Source organism: Anomaloglossus baeobatrachus, chromosome 8 (assembly GCF_048569485.1).
Source record: "Anomaloglossus baeobatrachus isolate aAnoBae1 chromosome 8, aAnoBae1.hap1, whole genome shotgun sequence".
In the NCBI taxonomy this organism is placed as follows: Eukaryota; Metazoa; Chordata; class Amphibia; order Anura; family Aromobatidae; genus Anomaloglossus; species Anomaloglossus baeobatrachus.
Genome location: NC_134360.1, coordinates 105,070,812 through 105,086,686, shown reverse-complemented (window position 1 = coordinate 105,086,686; position 15,875 = coordinate 105,070,812). Strand labels below are relative to the sequence as shown.

The 15,875-nt window shown below is 53.6% G+C and overlaps 1 protein-coding gene across 2 annotated transcripts in view; it reads left to right on the top strand.

Moving 5' to 3' along the window:
* LOC142249936 (putative RNA-binding protein Luc7-like 2) overlaps positions 1–15,875 on the top strand; it is a 243,966-nt gene that overhangs the window by 86,277 nt on the left and 141,814 nt on the right. For both annotated transcript variants that reach the window (XM_075321940.1, XM_075321941.1), the window contains one exon: positions 4,420–4,530. In XM_075321940.1, the coding sequence (XP_075178055.1) occupies positions 4,420–4,530 (111 nt within the window). The remainder of the gene's footprint in view (positions 1–4,419; positions 4,531–15,875) is intronic.

Below are 15,875 nucleotides of genomic sequence, written 5' to 3'. Positions count from 1 at the left end.
CAGAGGAAGAAAGCCCCTGTGCCCATCCCCCACACCTCGGCTGAGGTTGCGCCGGGTTGCCGCTGCAAGGCGGCATCCAAGGCCAAGTCACCGCAGGACTTTCCGCCCAGATCACCAGCAGTGGGCAGTGTCCAGAAGGTCTCGCGGGGCCCGACCCGTGCGCCGGAGCTCACAGCAGCGCCATATTGGGATAGGGAGCCAGTACCGTTGGGCCCGGAAATCGAAGAGAGGGAAAGGAGGAAGGCAGAGATGGTGGCCCGTACAATCCGGGAGAAGGAGAGCCTGAGACAAGCGACCTTCCGTGTCCGGGGCCCGCTGTATGAGGGGCAGGTGAGGCGGTTTGATGTCCGCCGGGGCTATGGATTCATTTATGAACTGGGCCTGGAGGCCAAAGTATTCATAGCCCGGCGGGATGTTAATGCTCACCTGCCAGAGGAGCACCCAGGCCGCAACCTGATGCCGGGCGACCTGGTGCAGTATACCCGGCACTGTGGGGAGAGGGGGTGGTTTGCGCTGGATGCCAAGCTGAGGGGCAGCCAGGAGGCCCGGGTGTCCGCCGCACCCTCTCCCCCAGCAGACACCGAAGAGTCGGAGTAAGGGCAGCGGAGTACCGTTGCACCGTCCCCGTTGGGACCACCACTGTTAAAAGTTTTAGAGTTTTGAAAGTTTTAAAGGAATGAATAATAAGTCAATGATAACCGTGAAAAGTCACCTGATTGCACCCTGATTTGGAACCGGTCGTAGCCGGCAACTGGTCCCCGTTGGGACCCCCTTTACAAGTTCACATAGAAACTACTATGAACATGCCTGAGAACTTGCAAGGCAACCACAAACTTGTGGCCTGTAAATAATTATGTTGTTACAGCTCCCACCGTTGCCGCCTCCGGAGAGGCAGATTGGAGGAAGGGCCCGCAGTGGAGTAGGCTGGGGCCCAGCCACCACCGGAACCGGTGGCTACCCTCTGGGGGTTCCAGGGGCTCCCCATGGACGTGGGTCCCCTGGAAAGGACAGAACCCGCTCGGGCAATTTGTGCAGGACTGGGGTCAAGGGGTGCTGCCTATTTGCTTAGGGGCAGCATCAGGGCCAGGTTGCTTGGGTGGGTGAGAGTGGAAGCCGTAACAGTTACCGTAACGTTTAAGTAAGAGTACCTCCCGATGTGGATGTTAATATACTTGTATGTCTGTTACCGGTTTCTATTTTTCTATTTTCCAGTTGATGAAAATAAAACCGGTGTTGGACGGGCAGCCCGAGGACGGTCTGCATTAAACTAAGGGGGAATGTGTCGCCCTGGACAAGCCAGGGGCCACAGAGCACAACACCAACACACCCCACACTCCCTGCAGGCACATCAAGGTCAGACACAAAAACCTTGTTGCCTTCCTCCAGGGGCTGATGTCCACACCAGGGGGTGGAGCCAGGCGGTTGGTCTCCGCCCACCAAGGAGTTCACAGTCCTGGAGGAGGGAAAACAGGCAGTCTAGTTTGGAGGTGGAAGAGGAAGGAGGTGAAGTAGAGAGATTAGTTCAGGAGTTGGAGGAGTGAGGAAGTGAAGTGGTACTAGAGCAAACAAACAGTCTGAAGAGCGTCCGGGTGTGTGGCCCGGGCGAGACAGCAAGGTTGGCAGACGGTGGTGACAGTCTGCAGGAGTGGCCGATTGGAGTCTACCGTAAGGACCGTGGACGGGTGGTGGCTCGGCGGTACCGGACCGGTACAGAAAGAGAAGCCAGCACCAGTGGCAGGGGCCTTTCGGACCCCGGCAAGGCTAGGAGTCGCCGTGAAGTTGCCGAATCCATTAGTGAAGAGGACCTCCGGGTTCCCAAACAGTCAAGTCCCGACAGAAGGCAACAGTCCAACCCAGTGAGAGAGAGACCGCCACCGCCAAGGCAACCGTTTCTCAGGGCCAGCGCCTGCGGGCAAAAGGGGCTCCTCCGGCCCATATCAAAGTCGGGGAGCGGGTTACCGGTGGGAACCCATCGGAATCAACATAGAACATAGGTGCAGGGAGAGACAGTCACCGCTAACCTGCAGGGAACAACAACACCGCAGCCGTCCGAGGGACCCGTCCATCCAGCCGCTTGTTTTGTCGTGAACTGTGTCATCATTGGGCTGAGTGAGTACCTCCGTGCCGTGCGGCACAGCGCTGCCCCTGCGACCCTGCACCTCATCAGGCCCCGCAACCCGCCTGTCATCCATTCCTACCCCATCAACGGGCCCCGGGACAACCAACCCCCTACCCACGGAGGGGAGGATTAACAACCAAAGCTGCTCCCTGTCACCGCTCCCGGGATCCCCGTCCAGAGCAGCGGTGGTGTCCACACAATCACCACAACCGTGGGTGGCGTCACGGACAATATCCCCAAAACCAAACCACCCCTTTTCACTCATGGACGAGGAGCGCCGCTTGAGTCCCCGGGATCCGGCCCATCGCTCGAGCCACCGAGCAGCAGCAGCCGCGGAGCAGCGGCAGCCGGACCCGAGCAGTGGGAGAGCGCAGCGTCCCCTCCTCCGCCCGCGACATTTCTATTTTGCTGTCCACAATGTGCATGTTTTTTTTGGCTGCGTTTTTTTGAAGACACAGCCAAGATGCAGCATGTTAATTCTTTTTGCGTTTTGTCCCTGCGTTTCGGAGGACGGTCAGATCAATCAGGGTCGGCGGTGGATTGATCGCTGGTATCTAGCTAGATATCAGTCCCCATATTAAGTGAATGGGGACCAGAATATGGCGCAGAGGGGTAGAATCAAGCACTTCATACTTACCGATTCAGCGGTGCGGCTGTCAGACTGCTCCTGCGGCCGGTCATTCACTTTCTATGCCGCTCATTTCCTTGAGTATGCACTGCTTCCTCCGCCCAACGGTGTCTGTGGTTGGTTGCAGGAAGACGAGCCCCCACCCTGTGTGACAACGTGTCTGACTGCAACCAATCACAAATGCCAGTGGGCGGGTCTATATCGTACAGTAAAATAAAAAAAATATTGGCGTAGGATTCACCCATAATATAATACCCAGATAAAGATAAAGCTCGACAGCTGGGGGTTTGTATTCTCAGGCTGGGGATACCCATGGTTATTGAGCGCCCCCAGCCTAAAATATCAGCCAGCAGCTACCCGGAATTGCCGTATTCATTAGATGCAACAGTCCCGGCACTTTACCTCAGCTCTTTCTGATTTGTCCTGGTGCGGTGGCAATCGGGGTTATAAGGAGTGAATGGCAGCCCACAGCTTCCACTAAGACCTAGATTAGTAATGGCAGGCGTCTGAGCCCCCCCATCACTAATCTGTAAGTGAAAGTAAATAAACACAAACACCCAAAAAATCCTTAATTTTGAAATAAAAGACAAAAAAGCCACCGTCTTTCACCACTTTATTAACCCCAGAAACACTCCTGCACGTCACAGCGAGCGCCATAGAACATGACTACCACCTGTGAGCTCCACGCAGCTGCTGAAGTGAGCTTCGCGATCAATTGTGATGTCACTCAGGTTAATCGCAGCCACAATTGGAGTCCTCCACCTATAACTGCAAATTACCCCGATTGCCGCCGCACCAGGGCAACGGGAAGAGCCGGCTCCAGCGCTAGAATTGGCGCATCTTATGCATGCACCATTTCTGAGGCGGCTGTGGGTTGCTATTGTTAGGATGGAATGGGTCAAATAATCATGGCCCTTCCCACCCTAATAATATCAGCCCCCAGTTGTCTTCTGTATCTTGGCTGCTTTTAGAAACACTTAATTTTTCAACAACTTCATTTTTTTTTATTATTTTTAAATCAAATAATTAAAAGCGTGGGATTCCCTCTATTTTTCATCATCAGCCAAGGTACAGCAAACAGCTGAGGGTTTCAGCTGCTGCTGTTCCTGTGTTGAATATGAAAATGGGGGGACCCCACTCATTTTTTTTATTAAAAAAATAAAAATTAAACAGGTGGCCAAGCTAGTTATCACTCTATGGATTTATTCTGTTTCGTTCTATCTATCCTAGCTATCAATTATTCTATCCTATCATATTGTTTCTTCTTTTAAAACGCATTAACAAAAACGCGGGAAAACGTCATGTGTTTTTGAGCCACCAGCTGCGTTTTCTTTGAACACAGGAAAACGATGCTCTCAGAATAAAGATGGAGTGTGCAGAAATAGCCTAATTGTCTTAAGAATAATGTATGTGTATACATGTGTATTTGTCTTTGTTTTTTTTTTCTTTGCAACACTCAATTTATCTTTTCAGATTTTCTGTAAAGTGTATCATAAATAAATGGTGGCATTGAAAATCCAACTTATCCTGGAGAAAACAATCCTTCGCACGACCATGTAACATAAAAATATGTTGTGACTGTTCAAATTAAAAGGCCACAGCATGAATGAATTAATTTCTATATAATTAGGTTGAGTTTTCTGATATTTTGAAATTATTATCTCTTTTATAGGCAATGGACCACTTGCAGTCATTCATCGCTGACTGTAACAGGCGAACTGACATTGCAAAAAGAAGACTGGCTGATACTCAAGAAGAAATAAGTGCAGAAGTAGCTGCCAAAGTAAGGCCCGTACATTTGCATTTATGTGGAATTTACAAATTGTAAGACCTCTCACTATGAACTATGGTATCTTATAAAGAAGTGTATGTGACCCTCACCGTCATGAAACACCACTCGCTTGTAACACTCATTAACACTTTAAAGCACCACTCCACAGCACCAGTGTTTTGTTTCTTTTTGTTTGTTTTCAGCCCCATAGTGGTGCTTTAATGTAAGTCCCATGCCCTTTGTCTTTAAACTCACCTGTCGCCGCCATCTTTTTCCAGCGCCTCTATGGTCGGTCTCTGATGGTTTGTGACCTGCTTACAATTCCAGTGTTTCATGGAGCGTGCCAGAGGTCTCAACTCAAAAAATCTCTGAGAGCCTCGTTCTGGTTCTCATAGATTTGCATTAAGCACTTGTGGTGTAACTTCTAACTTACGGCCAGTCAGAATCTAAGGAAACACAGGATTTCACTGCGCGAGCGGAGTGGAGCCAAAAAAAGCTCAAAATCACCAGAAGGTGAATATAATAACAGGGGCAGGCGACTTGCATTTAAAGCGCCATTCGAGCTGAAAAACAAACAAACAGCTGAAGTGGTATTTAGATATTCTGTGCATAAAATACATGAATTTGATATATCCATTATTTAGGGAGATATTGTATTCGTGTGTGTTGCCAGTTACCAAAGCTTCAGCAATTTCACTCACTGATGCAAATAGGCTCCCCAATGGATATAGCCATGGTTAGTGTAAAACTTGAACCATAATTCAAAGCACCTGTCACGAACCACCGGGGGGGTCACTCAGAAATCCCCCGCGCTGGCTACCAGTACGTCACAATCGGGGGGTAACAAGTGGGGGTCAACCCTCCTTTATACCTCCCGACCGACAGACAGAGCACGTGACGCGCTCTCTAGCGCCCCTCTTATAGTCAGGCCAATTATGGAATTGCCCGACAATAAGCAAGGAGGCCGCTATACTACTTATGCCGATTATTGAAGGGTCCCCGGTGAGAGTAGGGTATATATTCCCCCGTCCTCCGCGGGCGGAATATATAAAATCTCCCCGAATCTCACTGGCCTCCCCACAATAATCCTTGGCACAACTCGCTGCCACCAACCGATTTACGGTAACTATTAGCCGAACACACAGACGTGGGATTCAAGATCGAGATAACAGAACAACCCAAGATTAATTATATAATTTAATCGGCCGAAGCCACACTAGAAACTACAATATATACAATAGGAGATCTACAGAATATACATAGGTCAGAGTACAGTTACAGATAAAGCATGGTTTACAAACAGGCATACACAGTTCGAGCAGTTACCTTGTGCGTCTGGCCACAGGGGGGCGCCGTGGACCAGGTTTCCAGGATCTCCCTCACAGGTCTTCCCTGACCAGACCCCCGAGCAAAAGAACACTGGGAAATGGCCGAAGTAGGGTTATCAACCTGGGCAAATCCAGGTCCCCTCCTACCTTAGTGACCTCAGAGGGAAGCACTGCCACTCCCCCCGCTTTGAGTCAGAGTAATATCCCAAAAGGGGCTATTACCCGTAACTCCGGATTGGGAGGTCCAATCGGGACGGTTCTGGTGCCATCAGATCCGCCCGGGTCCCCTCTGCATTTTGAGTCCAAGCACGACTCATTTACCGGACTCCTACTAGCAGTTCTCTATATCTCGCCGCCCCAGGGTGCCATATAGACGTCGAGGATATGCCCAGATTCGGCTTGAAGTCCCGATTCTAACGATGTAGGGGGTGTATGGCTGAGACGCACGGTAATATCATAACTGGGTATGATATTACGGAGCCAGCAGTATGCTCTCCTGTGGTGACTAGCTTCCTTTTGGTTTTGCCAGGTCACTGTCCACTTTCTTTGATGAGTGGACACAGCTCCCAGGGGGTCGTCCTCTCTCTCTTTGTGGTAAAGGCCTGAGAGGACACTAATCTCCATATCAGAGGAGATGGCCTTCTGCTGGGTGAGTGGAACACAGACCAGTTCCTCTGACACCTATCTGCTAAACAAACCATTTATCCCTGTGGTAAATTTTCTGATTGAAGGAGTTGTGTGAAGGAAAGGGGGGGTGACACCAGGAGAGGGCTTCCTGACATGACTTGAATATCATGATTTATCGTCATATCTCTGGATTTACCTCACACCTCCCCCCTTTTGAGGGCGCTAGGGGGAAGCACACTCCGGTGTTCCCCCGTGCGCCCGTCCGCGACCTCTCCTTGTCGGGACAGCCCGTCTGCGTTACCGTGGTCACGGCCCCTTTTGTGTCGAATGGTGAAGTTGTATTGCTGGAGCGCCAGGCTCCATCGCAACAACCTGCCATTCGTCCCGGAGACAGTGTGTAACCAGCTGAGGGGATTGTGGTCCGTCTCCACGATGAAGTGGCGCCCGTATAGATAAGGTTGCAGACGCTGCAGGGCCCACACTATGGCCAGGCATTCCTTTTCCATCGTGGAATAGGCCACTTCCCTTGGTAACAGCTTCCTGCTCAGGTACAAGACTGGGTGCTCTTGGCTCGCAGAGTCCACCTGGCTGAGCACCGCACCGAGGCCGAAGTCACTGGCGTCTGTCTGTACTACAAACGGCCGCGTGAAGTCGGCTGCCTGTAGCACGGGCGGGCTGGACAGGGCGTCCTTTAGGGCCCGGAAGGCTGTCTCGCAGTCCATTGTCCAATCGACTGCAGAGGGCAGCTTCTTCTTGGTGAGGTCCGTCAAGGGCTTTGCCAGGCTACTATAGCGTGGAACAAACCTCCTATAGTACCCGGCGGTCCCTAAGAAGGACATCACCTGCTTCTTGGTCCTGGGGGTGGGCCAGGATGCGATGGCCTCCACTTTCTCAGGCTCGGGCTTCAGTGTTCTCCCGCCTACCCGGTGACCGAGGTACTGGACCTCGCTCATGGCCAGCTGACACTTTCCCGGCTTGATGGTCAAACCTGCCTGGTGGATCCGCCTGAGCACCTGTGCTAGATGCTCTAGGTGATCTTCCCTGGTGGGACTGAAGACGGCAATGTCATCCAGGTACGCGGCCGCGTACCCTTCAAGTCCCTTGAGCAGGGTGTTGACCATCCGCTGGAAAGTGGCAGGGGCATTCCTCATCCCGAATGGCATCACCGTGGACTCGTACAGTCCAAATGGGGTAATAAAGGCAGAGCGTTCCCTGGCCTTGCGAGTCGGGGGGATCTGCCAATATCCCCGGCTCAGATCCATGATGGTCAGGTACTGAGCCCCGGCCAACTGATCGAGCAGGTCATCGATGCGTGGCATTGGGTACGCATCGGCGACCGTGACAGCATTGAGCCCCCTGTAATCCACGCAGAACCGAGTGGTTCGGTCCTTCTTATGGACGAGGACTACAGGCGAGGCCCAGGCGCTGTTGGATGCCTGGATCACCCCCAGCTTCAGCATCTCGTCAATCTCCTGGCGCATGTGTTGCTGCACCTCCAGGGAGACCCGATATGCTGAACGCCGGATTGGTGGATGATCCCCAGTGTCCACGTTATGGACAGCCAAGTTAGTCCTTCCGGGCTGGTTGGTAAACAACCCCCGGAAGGGGTGTAGGGTGGCCCACAGCTGGGACCGTTGGTCCTCCAAGAGCTGGTGGCCAACCTCCACATCCTCAATGGATCCGCCTGCCCTAACCTGGGCTAGCATATCCAAGAGGGTTTCCGCTTCTCCCTCCTCGGGCAGGTTGCACACGGGGAGCGCACACGCCTACCGCTCATGATGTGCCTTCGTCATGTTCACATGGAAGGGCTTCCGCGGGCAGGGTCCAGGGTGACCAGGTACGTCACAGGGTTGAGCTGCTGGTACACGAGGTATGGGCCTTCCCAGGCTGCCTGAAGCTTGTCCTGTGGTACGGGGACCAGTACCCACACCTTTTGACCCACTTGGTAGGTCCTCTCACAAGCGTTCTGGTCGTACCAACGCTTCTGATTGGCCTGGGCTTGAGCCATATTGTCGTGTACCAGTTGCGTCAAGGCCTGCATTTTGTCCCGGAAGCGCATGACATACTCGATAACCGACACTTCAGGGGTGGCCAAATCCCCTTCCCAAGCCTCTTTCACCAGAGCCAGGGGGCCCCGCACACGTCGCCCGTACAGGAGCTCAAACGGTGAGAATCCTGTTGAGGCCTGTGGAACCTCCCGGTAAGCAAATAACAGGTGTGGGAGATACCGCTCCCAGTCACGCCCGTGGGAGTCGATCAACATCTTAAGCATCTGCTTTAAGGTGCCATTGAACCGCTCGCACAGGCCATTAGTCTGTGGATGGGACGGGCTGGCCACCAGATGTCGCACCTGGACTTGCTTACAGAGGGCCTCCATCAGCTGGGACATGAATTGGGTCCCCCGGTCAGTGAGCATTTCCTGGGGAAAACCCACTCGGGAGAAAATCTCCAGCAATGCGGTGGCCACCTTGTCAGCCCGAATGGACAAGGCCACTGCTTCTGGGTACCGGGTGGCATAGTCCACTACCGTCAGTATGAAGCGTTTCCCGGAGCTACTGGGGATGGCCAGCGGGCCGACCAGATCCACAGCCACCCTCCTGAAAGGCTCATCGATGATGGGCAGAGATACCAGTGGGGCTTTGGGATGTGGCCCCGCCTTCCCCACTCTCTGACAGGTTTCACACGAACGGCAGTAGGCAGCCACATCGGCCCCCATTTTTGGCCAGTAGAAATGCTGGTTTAACCTGGCCTTGGTCTTAGCGATCCCTAGGTGTCCGGCCATCGGAATCTCATGTGCGATCCGCAACAACTCCGTCCGGAACGGATAGGGTACCACCAACTGTCGGTCCCTGGGCCACGCCTCCGGTGAACCCTGCTGGACCGTGACCCGGTACAGCCGTCCTTGGTCCCAGATCACTCGCTCCGGGTCCGAGTCCGAGGGAGCCTGTGCCGCCTGCTCCTTAAGAGCTTTCAGGCTGTCGTCAGCTTCTAACGCTGCCTGAAACCCCTGACTAGATGTGGCCAGAATCGACGAGACTGTCACATCTTCGGTCAGTACCCTGGGACCTGTGTCCTGGCCTCCACCTGACTCGGCTGCCACTTGGTCAGAAGGGGAAGAGCTATCGGACCTCCGGGAGGCCCCTTGGCTTCCAGCACTCCCACTGCGGGTGACAGCGGCCACAGCCGCTGCGACCGTGGGTCGTACCTGCTCCTCCTCCGTTCCTGACCAAGTCACCGGTTCAGGCAGACCTACCTGGCTTCCTGACACCCCGGTTGTGGGGGAACCATGTACCGAGATCTTACCTGGGAGCACTTCCGCTCCGGGACCGGCCCCAATCTCACCTGCCTGTTCCCCCCCTGCAGCAACAGAACCCCGCTGTGAAATCTCTGGGGACCCCACATTTGCTGTGGTAGCCCCCACCCCACACACTGGTTCTCCCCCTGCAGCACCATGCTCTCTGCTTATCCCTGCAGAGGGCAACAGATCCCAGCTCACTGGCTGATCACTTGTAGAGGCATTGTCACACCTTCCTCTGACCCCCTCCCCTGTCACAGCTGCAGCTGTGTGTGTGTCTATGCAAGCCGAAAAATCAGAGTTCACTCCCTCCTCCCTTACATCATTCATAGATAACACATTAACATTGTCCGGAGGCATGTCAGTACTGGCTGAAGGTTCAGCCCTTGGGGGGGGCCCAAACTGGGAGGTTATCTGTCCCAAGTAGCACGTTTGCGGGGATCCGATCAGTTACCCCCACCTCCCTCACCCCTCGCCCTGCGCCCCAGTCCAAATAAATGCCAGCAACAGGCAGCGCCGGGTCAATGCCTCCAATCCCGGAGACAGCGAGGGTTTTTCCAGGTACCAAGTCTTGGGGGGACACCATCTCAGGCCGCACCAGAGTCACCTCCGAGGCGCTGTCTCGCAGTCCTATGGTCACAGACCGGCCGACGGTGACAGGTTGGAAGCTGTCCAGGGACTTACCACCACCCCCACCCACACAATACACCTTGGGTGGCCCTTGGGACGGGGACGGGGCCGGGGCCTTGGGACGCTGAGGGCACATGGCCTTGAAGTGTCCAGGTTGGTTGCACTGATGGCACCGTCTTGGTTCTGCCACGGGCCTGGAGAGGGGAGTTGAGGGGGACACCCCCTGCAGTCTAGGGGCAGGTGGGGTATTCGCAGCATAAATCTTACCCCCTCTCCAGGTGCTGCTGGTGGCCGCTCTCCTGGCCTCAGGGGCCCGGTTGTTGGTGTAGTCATCGGCCAGGGCAGCTGTAGCCGTGGACCCCTTTGGCTTCTGGTCTCGGATGAACTGGCGGAGATCCTCAGGGCAGTTCCACAAGAGTTGCTCCGTGATGACCAAGTCCAGGATCTCCGGTCCGGTGGAAAGCTGCAGGCCTTGGGTCCAGTGGTCGGCAGCTCGGGCAAGTGCCCGCCGGTGGTCAGCCCAGGAGTCCTTTGGTCCCTTCTGCAGGGTCCGGAACTTCTTGCGGTAGGACTCCGGAGTGAGGTTGTACTGTTGGATCAGGGCCCGCTTGATGGTGTCGTAGCCCTGATCTGCCTCAGTAGGCAAGTCCCCAAGGATTTCCAGGGCCTTACCCCTTAAACGGGGGGTCAGGTATTTGGCCCACTGGTCCTTGTCCAGATGGTGCTGCAGGCAAGTCCGTTCAAAAGCAGTCAGGAAAGAGTCCAAGTCTCCATCCTTCTCCAGCACTGGGAAGTCCTCAACACGGACCTTTGGAAGTTTGGTGTCTTGAAGGTCACGGGTGGCTGATGAGGGCCGGAGCTGAGCTAGCTGCAGTTGGTGGTCACGGTCTGCCTGTTGCTGTCGCTCCGCAGCCTCACGCTCTGCCCTTTGCTGTCGCTCCGCAGCTTCACGCTCTGCCTGGCGCTCCGCAGCCTCACGCTCTGCCCTTTGCTGTCGCTCTGCAGCTTCACGCTCTGCTTGTCGCTCTCGCTCCGCTGCCTCCTGCGCTGCCAGACGCCCATGCTCTGCCATGAGTATCTCGTAGGTACCCCGGTTTCCAGCTATAAGACTGGCCATAGCAGCTTGAAGGAGGGCCTCCGAACCTCTCAGGCCGGAGGGATTTGCAAGTGGTGATCTGCGGCACGCTGCAGAGCCAGGTGATTCACTGTCCATTTCAGAGCGGAGGACTGGCATCTGGCTCGTTGAGGACCCTTGGGCGAGCTCCTCCTCATCTTGTCCAGCAGTGCCAGGTTGTGCGATGTCCTCTGCAGAGCTGTTCTCTGGTGTTGGGCTCTTGGAGGGCTCGTGGACAACCTCCTCATCGTCTCTGGCTTGAGCATCGGCCATTCCTTTGGCTTTGCTCCTGGTGCTCCCAGCCATTGTTGCAGACTTTTGGTCACTGACACAGAACTGCCACCTGATGCACCCACACACCTTACAGTATCTGCACTCTGACACTCTAGTGTTGAGCTGGTCTGAAGACCCCAGCAGCCACAGCTGCTGCAGGCAGTCTTTAGTGTCTGGGAGTATGGGTCTCACACTCACACACACTATTATCTCGATCCCACCGCTATGCCACCAATATGTCACAAACCACCAGGGAGGGTCACTCAGAACTCCCCCGTGCTGGCCACCAATGTCACGATCGGGGGGTAACAAGCAGGAGTCACCCCTCCTTTATACCTCCCGACCGACAGACAGAGCACGTGACGCGCTCTCTAGCGCCCCTCTTATAGTCAGGCCAATTATGGAATTGCCCGAAAATAAGCAAGGAGGCCGCTATACTACTTATGCCGATTATTGAAGGGTCCCCGGTGAGAGTAGGGTATATATTCCCCCGTCCTCCGCGGGCGGAATATATAAAATCTCCCCGAATCTCACTGGCCTCCCCACAATAATCCTTGGCACAACTCGCTGCCACCAACCGATTTACGGTAACTATTAGCCGAACACACAGACGTGGGATTCAAGATCGAGATAACAGAACAACCCAAGATTAATTATATAATTTAATCGGCCGAAGCCACACTAGAAACTACAATATATACAATAGGAGATCTACAGAATATACATAGGTCAGAGTACAGTTACAGATAAAGCATGGTTTACAAACAGGCATACACAGTTCGAGCAGTTACCTTGTGCGTCTGGCCACAGGGGGGCGCCGTGGACCAGGTTTCCAGGATCTCCCTCACAGGTCTTCCCTGACCAGACCCCCGAGCAAAAGAACACTGGGAAATGGCCGAAGTAGGGTTATCAACCTGGGCAAATCCAGGTCCCCTCCTACCTTAGTGACCTCAGAGGGAAGCACTGCCACTCCCCCCGCTTTGAGTCAGAGTAATATCCCAAAAGGGGCTATTACCCGTAACTCCGGACTGGGAGGTCCAATCGGGACTGTTCTGGTGCCATCAGATCCGCCCGGGTCCCCTCTGCATTTTGAGTCCAAGCACGACTCATTTACCGGACTCCTACTAGCAGTTCTCTATATCTCGCCGCCCCAGGGTGCCATATAGACGTCGAGGATATGCCCAGATTCGGCTTGAAGTCCCGATTCTAACGATGTAGGGGGTGTATGGCTGAGACGCACGGTAATATCATAACTGGGTATGATATTACGGAGCCAGCAGTATGCTCTCCTGTGGTGACTAGCTTCCTTTTGGTTTTGCCAGGTCACTGTCCACTTTCTTTGATGAGTGGACACAGCTCCCAAGGGGTCATCCTCTCTCTCTTTGTGGTAAAGGCCTGAGAGGACACTAATCTCCATATCAGAGGAGATGGCCTTCTGCTGGGTGAGTGGAACACAGACCAGTTCCTCTGACACCTATCTGCTAAACAAACCATTTATCCCTGTGGTAAATTTTCTGATTGAAGGAGTTGTGTGAAGGAAAGGGGGGGTGACACCAGGAGAGGGCTTCCTGACATGACTTGAATATCATGATTTATCGTCATATCTCTGGATTTACCTCACAGCACCTTAAAATATTGTTGTGCTTTGTTCTGATTAAGCAGTACACACAGAAGGGTTGCACAAAATGAAAACACTCCTGCATTTAACACTTATTGCCAGTAGAGGCATACTGTACACACCTTCTGGCCCAAATGATTAGCCAACATTGACAGCTACCTGTTAATTCCTTTGTGTATAGACCCCATGTCTGCACTCCATCAGATCACCTTTTTCAGTTGTTCATGGGGGGAAGGAGTGCAAGCAGAAATCCAAAGCCACAGCCTTTGATCTATATAATTCTCCAGCAGTCCGAAATCAGTCCTGCTCCTAAAACAGCCATCATATTTTTGGCAGGTGGGTCTCTGCTCGTTGACTACTCTCTTTACATTATGCGCTAACAATATGCTCTCTTGCCAGCTCATCAGCTGGCATGGGGGCTTTCTTGTCACTGGGCACTGAAAAGGATATCACCATTGACAAGGGAGCTCGTACTGAGGATGTGTTGGAATTGCCAACCGAGGCATGCTCAGTAGAGTTGGCACTAGCCCAGCCCCCGAAGTGGATGTCACTGATTACTCTTTGTTTCAGGGAGGGGACAGAGACTGTGCCAGTGACTTGGCCCCTTCCCCCTGATGACGTCCTGTTTAAGTATCCTAGCATGCACTGGGGGGTTTTCCTACGACCCATGTCAGCACCCCGGAGATGGCATCTTCTAGGACAGGAAACCTACTGAATAAAAAGGCAGTACCTCTCCCATGCATCAGTTAGTTTCCTGTCTTTGGAGCGGAAACCACTTGAAGCGGTACTCGCCGGACCCAGAAGATGTTCCCAGGCATCGCTTGCCGAGACGGGCAGCGTAAGGGTCCCTGCTGCGGCTGGAGCGAGGGGTCCTGGAAGTGATGCGGTGGACCCACGGGGGGTTTTACAACGCGTACGGAGGCGACCACGGCACCCACAGGGTGTTCAGTCGGGCTGCTGCTCTTCCTGGGGGTGCATGCATGAGGCACACTTCGTTAACGGCACACAGTGATGACACGCGCACCTGAGATCATGTGACTGCTGTCACATGGCAGGAAGGAGGAAGTCCCTTCCGGGCCTCAATGGAGCATCCTGGGTGAGGGGCTGTACCTGGCAGGTCCTGCACTTGTTTAAAAAGTGCGATCTGACCGCCAGTAGAGCGATTTTGCTCCAGCCACACACCTCCCCTAGTGAAGATGGATGAGGCAGTACAAGAGCAGAAGCAACAGCACCAAGAGCACCACCACCTGCAGCAAGGTGAGCAGCAGAAGCAACGTGGTAAAGGTGTTACCCACTCTGGCGGGAGGTCCAAGTGGAGTGCCAGCGGGGACCACTCAACAGAGTCCCGGCTCCAGCAAGGTGAACCAGGGGAAAAAGACTGATTCCACTGCCTCCCAGAGGAAATGCGTCACCTGACTTGATTTCTCCTCCTTATCCGGTACAGTCAGGATTTGCCTTTGGTAAGTGATCTTTGTGAATGTTCACTTATAAAGGATTCCTCCTTTTCTCTCTATTGTATTTTGTTAGGAAATGCCCAAGAAAAGTCTTTTGAAGACTAAACACAGTGTGCCCTCTGTAGGGAAGGGTTACTCAGCGCCTGGCCAAACGTCTATGCCAGTCCTGCATTCAGCAGACAATCTGTGACGAGACACCGGGCTTCTCCAATCTAAGGGCCATCATTAGGTCCGAGGTGACGAGCTCCCTTAAATCCTTATCCCAAGGGAAGAAAGAGTAAAGGAAGGGACATGAAAGGTCGTCATCCCTATCAAGCGAATCAGACAAATCGGAAGGGGAGTGCGAGTCCTCTGACTCCTCCCGTTCATCCTCTGACATCGATACGGGGCGGTGCCATTGCTTCCCTCCTGAAAACACAGGTTGGTCAGAGCCGTCAGGTCCACAATGGGCATAGCCGAGGACAAAAGTCGTAAGACAGTGAAAGACATCAAGTTCGGGGGTCTCGAACAAAAGAAGCGTCGAGCCTTCCCAATCAATGAGAAAATCCGCTTCCTTATCAAGACTGAGTGGAAGAAACTGGAAAAACGAGGTTCTCTCCCATCATCCTTCAAAAAAAAATATTCATTCATTGAATCCGCCACAACATCATGGGATAAAGCCCCGAAGCTGGATGTGACTATCTCAAGGGCATCAAAGAGATCCACCCTACCCGTCGAGGATTTAAGAATTTTGAAGGACCCGATGGATAAGAGAGCGGGTAGCTTCCTAAAAGGGACCTGGGATGCTTCAGCAGGGGCCCTCAGACCAACAATTGCGGCGACGTGCACGGCCAGGTCCTTATCAGTCTAGCTGAATCATCTAGAGGAGCAACTTTGTACCAAGGTGGCCAGGAAGGGCATTTAATCCACGGTCCCGTTGATGCGCTGCGTATTGGCATTCCTTTCCGATGCACCAGCAGATTCGACGAGGTTGGCTGCTAGATTAGCGGCACTATCGAACGCAGCTCGCAGGGCTCTC